The 12455-nt window shown below is 41.8% G+C and overlaps 1 protein-coding gene across 4 annotated transcripts in view; it reads right to left on the minus strand.

Moving 5' to 3' along the window:
* Nucleotides 1-246: 246 nt before the first annotated feature.
* The window catches only part of tbc1d4 (TBC1 domain family, member 4), a 28434-nt gene continuing 16225 nt past the window's right edge, over nucleotides 247-12455 (minus strand). For 2 of the 4 annotated variants that reach the window (XM_028592044.1, XM_028592046.1), the window contains 11 exons: nucleotides 9116-9267; nucleotides 8465-8665; nucleotides 7436-7438; nucleotides 6816-6977; nucleotides 6346-6504; nucleotides 6007-6107; nucleotides 5734-5877; nucleotides 3898-4057; nucleotides 3536-3705; nucleotides 2510-2686; nucleotides 247-1776 (listed from right to left, as the gene is read on the minus strand). In XM_028592044.1, the coding sequence (XP_028447845.1) occupies nucleotides 1546-1776; nucleotides 2510-2686; nucleotides 3536-3705; nucleotides 3898-4057; nucleotides 5734-5877; nucleotides 6007-6107; nucleotides 6346-6504; nucleotides 6816-6977; nucleotides 7436-7438; nucleotides 8465-8665; nucleotides 9116-9267 (1660 nt within the window). In that variant the 3' untranslated portion in view covers nucleotides 247-1545. The remainder of the gene's footprint in view (nucleotides 1777-2509; nucleotides 2687-3535; nucleotides 3706-3897; nucleotides 4058-5733; nucleotides 5878-6006; nucleotides 6108-6345; nucleotides 6505-6815; nucleotides 6978-7435; nucleotides 7439-8464; nucleotides 8666-9115; nucleotides 9268-12455) is intronic. The other 2 variants (XM_028592047.1, XM_028592045.1) reach the window with 1 other exon arrangement.

The raw sequence follows: 12455 nt of genomic DNA on the forward strand, positions 1-12455 counted from the left end.
GGTGCTATGAAAGCGGAGTCGAGCCCATGTCTGTTTTGCTTTCAATAAGAACTGGCGATGGTGAGTCAGACAAGGAGGTGGGATAAAACAAAACTAATGAGAGAGCCAGGGAACCCTCATTGAACTCATTTAAACTGTCTGTCCATACAGTCAGACAGTTCACTGCACAGCTTGTTTGTATGCAAGAGAGCATGTGTGTGTGTGTGTGTGTGTGTGTGTGTGTGTGTGTGTGTGTGTGTGTGTGTGTGTGTGTGTGTGTGTGTGTGTGTGTACACATATACTGTACATATTACCCAGCATCAGGGGAGACTCCCCCCACTCAAAAGGAAACTGATTAGGTTCTTCTTATTTTCTTTGCGGTCTCTCTACTCACCTAAACATGTGTTGTCTTGAATTCCTTAGCCAAACAACACTAGCTGCTTGTAGACCCACCTTCCAGAAATACAGGAAGAGAGGGTGTTGCTACTTTTGTCAAACCTCTGGCTGACAAAAACAAAAATGTCATACAAACTTTTGGAACAGAAGCATGTGGTGTACATTCAGATCACCCTTCTTTTCGGCGCCTCCTGGGGTTCTTAAACTCTGCCTCAGTGTCTGAACGTGTTGCTTAAACGAGGCAACACCGCGGTCAGTCACACAGGAAACTGAGAAGGCAGACGACCTCACATCCTGCCTGAGCTTTGGAAGAAACACTTCCTCCTTAAAAAGCAGCAAGTGCACATTTTAGAGACCTCTCACGTGAAGGCAGTGGTGCGGTGCAGGGGGATGAGCAACAAGATACCATATATGTCTGCCGAAATTTAAAGCCTAATATGGCAGACAGGCAGTCAGATGTCTCTGCTGTGAAAAACAGAATGTTATCACAATGATCTTTGGAGAGACATTGCATTCACACATTTCAAGTGAATACAAGGAAATGACAAAGCAATGTGATTACTCTGAGGCAGAGTTTCCATCACAGACACAAGTTCAAAAACAACAAAAACAATGGGGCATCAACTCCTGGATCATGCACACTGGTAATGGCTATAAGTTGAACCTGAAGTCCAAAGGATTGTTTGCTAACAGGCAACTTCTGTTGAATGCTTTTGTGGTGCTACAGAGATTGATAGTAACTACATCAAGGCAGTGCTCAAAAAAGATTAGCAGAGGCAGACGTATTTCTCTCGTGTCAATCTAGAAAATTCCCCCGTGATTACAAAAAAGATCTGAATAAGGAAGTGCATCTTGATTTCACCTTCAAACTGGCAGTGAAGCAGATCAGACAGAACAGCAGCTTTGATGCACTGATAGAACAGTTGGTTTGCTAATATAACTGAAACCATCCTCCCACTGCTCGGATATAAGCTGACGAATACCATGTAGATTCCCATGCAGTCTGCACATCTTAAGTCCACGTCACACATTTACAAAACCCTGCTACTCTTGTGCAGCAGTACAACAATAGCTGTGGAGCTCAGCAGCCTTCGACTAAAGCAGGCACCATTTGTTCACTTCAGTCTCTGCCTGTGCATCTGTCCAGAGCAGCCAGCCCCCTGGTTGCCATCAGGGCTTCTTGGCTGCAGTTTTGGCTTTCCCGTTGGGTCCTGTTTTGATCTGGGTCATCTCCACATCTGTCAGGGCGTCAGGGGGAAGGCATGAGCGCATGCGTTCAATGGTCTTCTGGTAAGCTGCCCTCTCCTGCTCCAGAGAGCGAATCATGTGCTTCATTTTGCTCTCCCGAGAAAGGAAGCTTTCTACACTCGTCTCCAGTGTCTGAATCTTCTGCCGTGCAGCCTGGAGGACACAAACATTGTACCTCAGTAAATACAGGGCGCACCACAAAGACAGACATTTGGACAGAGGGTAAACAAAAAGCAGAGTCGGCAGTCGGCACATGACTTTGTACCAGAACCATAGCACAAAATCTCAACAAAAGTGCTTTCAAATATGATTGCAGTTCATACAGAATCCAGGCTTTGTGTAATTCCCTTGTTAAATGCCGTAGTAACAGTTATCCAACACAATAAGTCTAAGAGTCCACTGATTTTTCTTTGTCACATCAGATATGAGAGCAGCTCAACTCTTTGAACCTCATTAATACGAGGGCCGTCAGGTATGATTTAGTATGACAAGTCCCGCTACACAGATTCACAAACTACTTATCAAAATGTTAAGAGCATTTAGAGAGAATACAGTGTACAATCCCTTTGTCTTGCTATCATTTTCGATGAATTTTTATCTTGTGTTTTAGTGCCATCTATGGGTAGTCTGAAGCACTATCAATGACATCAGTGTGGATCTCTAAAACAAATTTGACAGAGCCGTTCACCAGCCCATCAAAAGAAGGAATTAGAAACTGACCAATAAACTAAATACCTCCTACATATGACACATTAAGTCCCTTAATAATCAAGTATTCAAATAATGAATATCATTACAAATTATAGTCCAAGCATTTGCAGTTGTTTCCCAAAATTACTGACGATGAAAGGTAACAATTGAGGAGTGCGATGCTTCTCTTCCTTACCTGAAGTTTTTCCAGCAGGTCCATGTTCTGTTTCTTTAACTGCACATTGGTCTTTTCAAGTTTGTCGAGCCGGTCGGAGTCATCAGGCAGCGGCCCGGCATCCAACATCTCATCCTGCAGGACATGGTACTCCACCTCGTACGCATGCAGCTGCTTGGAGATGTCCATCTCCATTACCTGGCAAGCAACAGGTTACACAGTGAGACAGATGCCAACAACAGACAAGTCATTATAGTCTATTGATACGGTTACAACAACTGAATGCAAGGTATGTATAAAGAGTTTAAAGTCAGTGATTTGAAAGATTTACATCTTTAGGAGGAATAAATGGGCTTGGAGTTGAATGCCACACCTGCTGGGGAAGCTGGAAGTATTGACAGACGGCCCAACACACTGTTGATTTGGGTATTTTCATGACAAAATAAAAAAGGGTACAACATTGCCAACATTATCCACTTCTGTGTAATTGCTGGATATTATTTGACCACAGTCAAATCCTGAAAAAGTGACAACCAAAAGTGTATTTTCGAAAAAAGAAAACTATTGTGATAAAAGTAAATGGGTTTTAAAATCGGTTTTATTTATGACTAAACCCATGTGGCAATAGTACTTTTGTCAGGAGGTACTGTAAGAGAGAACGTGCAAGTGCTATGTATTATCTTAAAGACTGCACATCACCAAAGCAATTATACTATATACTGCAAATACACATACAATCAAAATGTTATGGTTATAGTTTTCTTTGCAGTACAATCAGAAAATTTACATTTTATTTGTATTTTTTATTTGTTTTCCTCTCCAGATTTATCTAATCCTTTACTTAAACATGTCTCATTAAGATTGTGTCTTGCATTACAGTAAGTATGAATACTGGATCTTTAACAACGTGACACCCCTAAACAGTATCAAGAAGCTATCAGCTTACCACTACAATAAAGCCTATTAAGTTGACATGCGTCATTGTCCCCAATGATCTGGAAACCCAGGACTGTATTTCATACTTTTTTTAAACTTCCTACTCTGTACCTTTGCAATGGTCTGCTCCATCTGCGTCTGAGTGAGGGCGGGAAGTGTAGTTTTCAGATAGTCCACAATGCTCTCAAAGGTGTCACACTCCACTATCTCCCCCTCATGGCTGCTCAGCAGACAGAGGGCCACTTTAAAGATGGCCCCAGTCCCTTGCACAAATACAAAATCTGAAAAAACAAAACACAGCACAATAAAAACACCAATGTTTAACAAACTTTTTCTTTAAGCTATAATTATTACAGGGCTATTTAAATGTCAACCTCTTTTGAAAAAAAACATTGTGCTTTCTGGTAAGCATTTGTTTGTCAGCATACAGGAGCCATTATTCTAAAAAAAAAATTATATATATATATATATACCAAAGACGCGGGACACAAAGTTGAGGGGGAACTGTGAGGCGAAGAGAGTGAGGAACCACGGCGCTGCGTAGAGGCTCGGGCAGATCTCGTGCTCCTCGAAGTGATTGTACAACTCGCGATGGTAGTCGTGTAACAGTCTGGAGAGCTGGTACATCTGAACCTGGGATAACACAGACAGTGTGCATGGGAATAAACAGACATTTAAACAGATAATAATGAAACAGGACAAAACATGTTGTGTTGTGCCAGAAAAAACTGGTATATCTGGATCTGCAGGGGACAGAGTACCACTGAGCAATCTGAGAATTATTAGCTGGCAGATGAACATTTACCCACGCTGGGAGCTCCTTAAAGTATGACCAGTGTTGTTTTAGAGACTTGCTCAGACACGCATCAAAACCCAGCATTTGATGAGCTGTACTAACTCTCTAACAATGTATTACAGTAATCCTGACAAGTGCGACCGTGAAATGCACAGCAGACCGAAATGAGAAGCAGAAGTTAGCTCAAGCTAAAATTAAGCTGTTATCAGTCTCACAATTTCCTGACTGTTACAAAGAAGATCCATAATACCTTAACCTCCTCGCACTGAACCACTGCACAGAGAAAATGGCACAATTTCCTTTTTTTGCTTTGCAACCTTAGGATAGGTCTAAAAAGAACAGAACTGCAGTGTAGAAAGAGCCAAGAGAGCTCTGCTTGGCTAAATGGTAACCTGATATAGATTAAGCATTACCACGCCTGCTGATGTGTTCACAGGTCAGCTGATGTTTAACAGAAGCTAACAGAGCAGGCATGCAGGTGTGGTTTAAATAAGAGGTGGAGACACTTGACTACAGTTTGCTGTTGCTAACTAACTATCTAACTCCCCCCACAAGGTATTTTATAGCAGGCAGATGACAGCTAAAATGTGAATGTTAAAGTCCATTGTGCTTGTTACTCACATACTGTTTTTAACAGGTTGGAAACATACTGTACACATTTTATAACACTTACATGTAAAGCCACTATATGTAGATTCTTTATGTGATTAAAGCCGTTTCATTATTCCAGTTATTTTACAACTAAAAGTTTTTTGATACTACCAGTGCCACCATTTCTATTCATAATGGCTTTAATGTTTAGAGGATTTCATTTCCTGCAATTCCCAATGTTCAAGTGAACACCACTTTATTTACAGTATGGTAAACGCTGTAATTTCGCTACCTTTGAGATTTTGAGCTATGGTTCTGGTACAAAGCCATCCTAGTGCCGACTTTGTGCTTTATGTTTACCCTCGACCAAATGTCTGTCTTTGTGTATTTACTTGGGTACAATGTCTGTGTCCTCCAGGCTGCACGGCAGAAGATTCAGACACTGTGGCTGGGTAAGCTCAGTTGGAAGAGCAGGCGCACATACTGTATATAGAGGTGTATACCTCGACGCAGAAGGTCCAGGGTTCGAGTCTGACCGGAGACGATTTTCCTGCATGTCATCTCCCTCTCTCTCCCCTTTCATATCTAGCCGTTCTTTCCATTAAAGGCTGAAATGCCCCCAAAAAATCTTTTAAAAGTGCCTGCCCTTTTCCAATAGTGGCTAATCAGATGGTGATGTGCAACAAACCATCTCGTGCTTCAGATTACTAATTTGGCTATAATTTGACCTTTTTGAAATTGAATGTTGGTGGAACATGTAAAATATGTCTAACGCTGTCCCCAAAATTATCTTGCAGGATATTGTAGACGATTCTGTAGGTAAACTGTTACCACATAGTAACAAGATCCCTCATATTCTAATAACATGTTCTAACATCAACATGTTCTAACATGTGGTCCCCCCACCCATTCATGTACTGACCTGCAGAGAGACCATGTCAGGTCTGAACTGCTGCCTGACGCCGAGGTCATACATGAGGAACTTCAGCATGTCAAAGGCCTGTTCTTCGCTCATGTGCAGCAGCAGCACCCCAGCCACAAAGCTGATACCCTGGCAGTAGCCAACCTGTGTGGCAAAAAAAAAGAAAAGAAAAAAAGAGCACAAAATATGTACTACCAAATGTCATGACATTTACCACACTTTGGCATTACAGTGATGCACTGTGGGGAGAAGAAACAGGATTACACTATGTACCTCTGTATCCAGCAGAGAATAGGCTTTCAGGAGGTTGTAGAGGGAAAGTTGCCCTGCGCCCAGCTGGGCTGAGAAGTACTGGTGGGTGGGGAAGGTCCGGCCTGAGCAGGTATGCAGAAAGAATATTTGCATCTGAACATTTACAACAAATATTCAGTTTCTGTGAGATTTCAATGTGATAAGAAGCATTAATAGATAATCTTTCTAAATAAAAGTAAGAAGAGTAACAACCAAACTCCTACGTCAACTACTTCCCCGGAAAAATTAAACAAATTCCACGACTTTTCTTAGTTTTTCGCGAGTGTGGGGACCCCTTTTTTTTTACAATTATGTGCACACCTAGATCCACCAGAATTGAATGCTGCTGCGCGGTGAGCTGCTTGAGCAGGTCATGGTAGGGGGTGTCCGGGGCTTGCTGACGCTGGGGCAGCCTGTGACGCAGCCGGTGCTGATGGGACAGGAGCAACCAGACCTCCCCACGCCTGCTCTTGGAAACACCTGCACACAAAAATGGAGACTACATGTGTTCATTCAAAACTTCACACGCGTACCGCTGTATGGTTATAGATACACAAATACATAAGAATGTCTTCATAACCAATCTCTCTCATCTCTTACACACACACACACACACACACACACACACACACACACACACACACACACACACACACACACACACACACACACACACACACACACACACACACACACACACACACACACACACACACACACACACACACACACACACACACACACACACACACACACACACACACACACACACACACACACACACACCTCACCTTGGCAGAGTGCACGATACATCTCCTCCTGGTCCTGTGGGACTGTTGTCCTGCCCGGGGCTGTCAGCTTTCTCTCCCACAATGCCTGCACCTCTTTGGAGCACTGGCCCACTTCCTGGTAGTTCAGCTTTATCTTGCGGATGTGCAGCTCATCCCTGCTCGCTACAACACAATCACCAGGATAAAAAGAGACAAAAGAACATATTTAACATCAGTTAAGATTCTCTTGTTGCACCAGAAAAATCAACACAATCAACAAAAGGAGGCCTGTACTTAATCAAAAATGAAACATTTTTTTTGGTTCTGTAAAACGTAGCCGATTAAACACCAGATGTGAGAGCAAGCGTGGATATAGTATACTAAGGCCTTTTGTCACCAGTTACCATGGAAAGCCTACCACGTAAACACAAGCCATAATACCCACATTAACATCAAAGATCCATCCTTATTATGTTGGAGGCATGGAGAAGCTCCATCAAGATGGAGTGGGGAGAGGCACAGCGGACAAAAGAAACAAAAACACCACCATAAAGGTACGATCGTCCCTGAACATGCAACACCCGAAGTCATGCAAAACATCCATCTGCTTTGATCCCAAGGACTGCTTTTATATTTCTTACCTTCTATTGAAAATGGTTATTCACAGTTAGGTCCTCAGACCAGCATTGGTGTCATAGTAACAAACAAAGGGAAAGAGATGTGTTGGTATAATATAATGTAATGGCTACAAATAGCTACAGCTTTTATTCCATCTCCTCACCTTTCTCTGAAAGCAAGCTGTTCATTTGTCCATTTGTTTAAGCTAGGCATCCATAAAACTGACAGACATTATGGTCTTAGACTTTATAATTTACAAGATGGGGTTTACTTCGCTGTAAACATGCATTTTTGATAGTAAGTGTCTCAAATGGCCTCTACTTCTCCTTCTCTACTCCATGCCTCCTCTTGCCACTTAACTTCCTGTTTAGACACAAGTGGTTTTCAGGGGAGGACAGGAAAAAAAGAAATCCCCCCCCAAAAAATACACCCTAAATAAGCTGGGCCATTAGATGGCAATATTCCAAATGCTATATCCAGTTAGTTTAACAATTACGGTCTGTTTCTCATATATTCACTGCTTGTTTGTTTAAGTATGCTTACATATCTGCATGTGCTCATAATGTGTGTGTACTGTATATGCAACACCAAAGCATGTTGCTTTAAATATATTGCAACATTGGACTTCTCAAAATAAACAGAAATGACGCGGAAGGAGTAGCTGAGTCTCCTATCCCTTTCCATGCTCATAAAGCTTCAGTTAGTAATAACAAGACTTTAAGTGTTAGAGTTTGTGGTGAAGGCTGAACGTAAAAAAGGGAGGAAAAGGTACAGGAATGAAAGTTACCAGTAACAAGTATCTTTACGACCTTAACAATAAGGCCCAGTGTGAGCAAATTTCAAGAAGAACAGTCCCATGATAGATTATAAATACCACCATTGTCTGCTGAGAAACAAATACACTAGACATCCAGAAATACTGAATGATCTAGCAGCAACAAGACTACCTCACTTAATCATGTTTTTCAGATTTATCATTTATGTGACCAAAGGAAGGATTCGTTTTAGGGCAATTATCATACTTTATGTGTACAGTAGTAACTGCAACTCACCCTCCAGTCTCTGGTTCTCCTTTTCCATGCGCAGAAGAAGGATCTGCTGGTGGATGGCAGTCTTCCAGAGGGCCCGGTAGTCAGCCCCCGTCCTCTTAGGCCTCTCCCCAGACAGGGGGTCACCTGCCGGTGGAAGCAGACGCCCGAAAGGATCCAGGCCACGGGGAGAGAGAGGCAACAGCTCCCTGCCATCAGAGTGGTCTGAAACACGACATCCAAAAACATAAGAAAGACACAATATTTGATATGAAAAATGTATCTAATGACTATGTGTACTAGTTTGTAATGCTTGTTGGCCAATATGCTATTAATGTCTTGCATCTGGAAATAATCTGGCCGCTACATTTTTTAAGCTCTCTTGAGTAAGCAAAGAAAGACTATGCTAAAGGCAGGAAAACTGGCAGTGAGAACAGGTAGGAGGATCACTTTCACAAGCTTTGTTATCAGTGTTTATCTGACCAGGATGAAGTGGGAAAATTCCTCTTTCATTTCAGCCCTTACTGCTTTCCCCATTTATGCAGCCAGGAATCAAATGTCCTCCCTGCCTTGTACTCATTTTCTATGCACTTTATTCATTATTCAGAGCGTATTAATTGTGCATCATGTTGCGCCTTGCCTGAACAAACTGCATGTGGGATTGTGTTACCAGACCTTGTTGCTGCATCGATGCAGATGGCTTGTTCATAGGTGAAGCGACCCTCAGGAAGATCTTCTGTCTCCAGGAGACCCTGCGTGGGGTCTGAGGGAGACTCACTGAGTCACTGCTGCAGCCCGACAGGGTCCTCTTCCTGCCTTCCCCATTGCTACGAGAGAAGATGCAGCGTCACAAACACACGATAAATGACTCAGGTATCATCTTGCACCAAAACTCTTTCAGCAAACACACATCCTTCAGTTTACAAGTGCACATACACCTAACCTCTCCACTCAGGAAACCTTATACAAGCTTCAGATCAACAAACTCTCTGAGAAATGGTCAAGATGAACCTTAAACATGACTTTAAAAGAAACATGTACCAAGCATTGACTGATTCCCAATGTCCATGTTATTAGGGCAAAAGGTAGTGTTATGTAAAATGACAACAGATATCAGCCACACAAACAGCCATAGCTGAGGCACATGCACGTTTTCTGGAAAAGAAGTTGCTTTTGTTAGTGGAGAAGAAAACTTGGTTACTGAGCCGCTGGAGGTACTGAAAAACCTCATGTTCACTGCTTCATGTTACTTGTGTTTCACATTTATCAGAGTCATAATACCCTGGCCTTGAAATTCACACCTTCCAGCACAACAATGCTGACAATGTAGCGAACATGGTAGGTACTGTACCAGATCCTAAAAGGTCCCATGTTAATGGTGAAATTGCAATAACCCAAAAATGTGCTTTGTTATATGTGGAAAGTTAACGCATCATCAATAAAAGATGGGTGGAATGGAAAGTAGAGCATAGCCCGGCTTCTCCAAGTTGGAAAGTTGTCTTAATATTACATTTTTTTTAATTTTATTTACATATATAACAATGCACTATGCAATTAGGGACTCTGCAGCACAACATAATCAGTGCAGAAGCAGGAGAAATTCAGGTCTATATTATGTTGCAAGTTGGGTTGTTTTACTTAATTTGTAAGGCTGCATTCAACTATATTTAATTATGTACAGTACAGGCCAAAAGTTTGGACACACCTTCTCATTCAATGAGTTTCCTTTATTTTCATGACTATTTACATTGTAGATTCTCACTGAAGGCATCAAAACTATGAATAAACACAAATGGAATTATGTACTTAACAAAAAAGTGTGAAATAACTGAAAACATGTCTTATATTTTAGATTCCTCAAAGAAGCCACCCTTTGCTTTTTTGATAGCGCTGCAAACCCTGGGTGTTCTCTCAATGAGCTTCATGAAGTAGTCACCTGAAATGGTTTTCACTTCACAGGTGTGCCTTGTCAGGGTTAATTAGCGGAATTTTTTCCCTTATTAATGGGGTTGGGACCATCAGTTGTGTTGTGCAGAAGTCAAGTTGATACACAGCCCACAGCCCTATTGGAAAACTGTTAGAATTCATATTATGGCAAGAACCAATCAGCTAAGTAAAGAGAAACGAGTGGCCATCATTACTTTAACAAATGAAGGTCAGTCAGTCCAGAAAATTGCAAAAACTTTGAATGTGTCCCCAAGTGCAGTCACAAAAACCATCAAGTGCTACAACGAAACTGGCTCACATGGACCGCCCCAGGAAAGGAAGACCAAGAGTCACCTCTGCTGCTGAGGATAAGTTAATCCGAGTCACCAGCCTCAGAAATCGCAAGTTAACAGTAGCTCAGATTAGAGACCAGATGAATGCCACACAAAGTTCTAACAGCAGACACATCTCTAGAACAACTGTTAGGAGGAGACTGGCCGAATCAGGCCTTCATGGTCAAGTAGCTGCTAGGAAACCACTGCTAAGGAGAGGCAACAAGCAGAAGAGATTTGTTTGGGCCAAGAAACACAAGGAATGGACATTAGACCAGGGGAAATCTGTGCTTTGTTCTGATGAGTCCAAATTTGAGATCTTTGGTTCCTTTGTCTTTGTGCGACGCAGAAAAGGTGAACGGATGGATTCTACATGCCTGGTTCCCACCGTGAAGCATGGAGGAGGAGGTGTGATGGTGTGGGGGTGCTTTGCTGGTGACACTGTTGGGGATTTATTCAAAATTGAAGGCCTACTGAACCAGCATGGCTACCACAGCATCCTGCAGCGACATGCCATCCCATCCGGTTTGCGTTTAGTTTGACCATCATTTATTTTTCAACAGGACAATGACCCCAAACACACCTCCAGGCTGTGTAAGGGCTATTTGACCAAGAAGGAGAGCGATGGAGTGCTGCGCCAGATGACCTGGCCTCCAGGTCACCGGACCTGAACCCAATTGAGATAGTTTGGGGTGAGCTGGACCGCAGAGTGAAGGCAAAAGGACCAACAAGTGCTAAGCATCTCTGGGAACTCCTTCAAGACTGTTGGAAAACCATTTCAGGTGACTACCTCTTGAAGCTCATCAAGAGAATGTCAAGAGTGTACAAAGCAGTAATCAGAGCAAAGGGTGGCTACTTTGAGGAATCTAAAATATTTAGTTATTTCACACTTTTTTGTTAAGTACATCATTCCATATGTGTTCATTCATAGTTTTGATCTCTTCAGTGAGAATCTACAATATAAATACTCATGAAAATAAAGGCAACGCACTGACTGAGCTGCGTCCAAACTTTTGGCCTGTACTGTATATATGGGATATTAATATAAATAATGTAACAGTCGCTAAAACATTGGGTCCGTTTTTATTCCTGTTTTATTCTTTAGTCTTGTTTTTTTGAATAGGATTATTTTATAGCAGTGCATTCTGCATTGCAGTTTATGAGCACCAGTGAAATGACTTGTTATACATTATGACATACTGTATATGTACAAATACATTTAAATCCTGGTACCAAAAATTTGTTTTAAAGACAATTTTTGTTAGTGAAAAATGTATTTATATAATATATATACCAAAGCTGTTGGTTCAAACTAGTTCAAATGGCACTTTTCCTCCGTTAAAGAAACCAGATTGTTATGTTACCCATTGAGGATCACTTGGTAGCTACAGTAGTTAATAAGCTTGGTAAGCACACAAGCGCCAGTCTGATCACGTGGACACTGAAAAACAGGAAGTGACCTTTATTGAGGCAAATGTCACTGAGATCACGACTTTACTCTCACAGCTGTTCTGCACATCGCCTCCTTAACAGATAAAAAATCCTCACTTGATATATAACCTCTTATTATGTTTTTCTGCCAGCAAAAGTCACAAAGAGTCATATAAAAGACATCACTGTTAGTTCACAGTACAACAGACAAAACAAACCTAGCTGTGAACAGGTTGGCAAATATTCAGATTCAAATACCCAGCAAGTTGTCTTTAAACCTGCTCTTATTCATCATCAGAGGCAATGTGCTCCTTTTGCCCCATTAT

The sequence above is a fragment of the Perca flavescens genome, chromosome 11 (genome assembly GCF_004354835.1).
Source record: "Perca flavescens isolate YP-PL-M2 chromosome 11, PFLA_1.0, whole genome shotgun sequence".
In the NCBI taxonomy this organism is placed as follows: domain Eukaryota; kingdom Metazoa; phylum Chordata; class Actinopteri; order Perciformes; family Percidae; genus Perca; species Perca flavescens.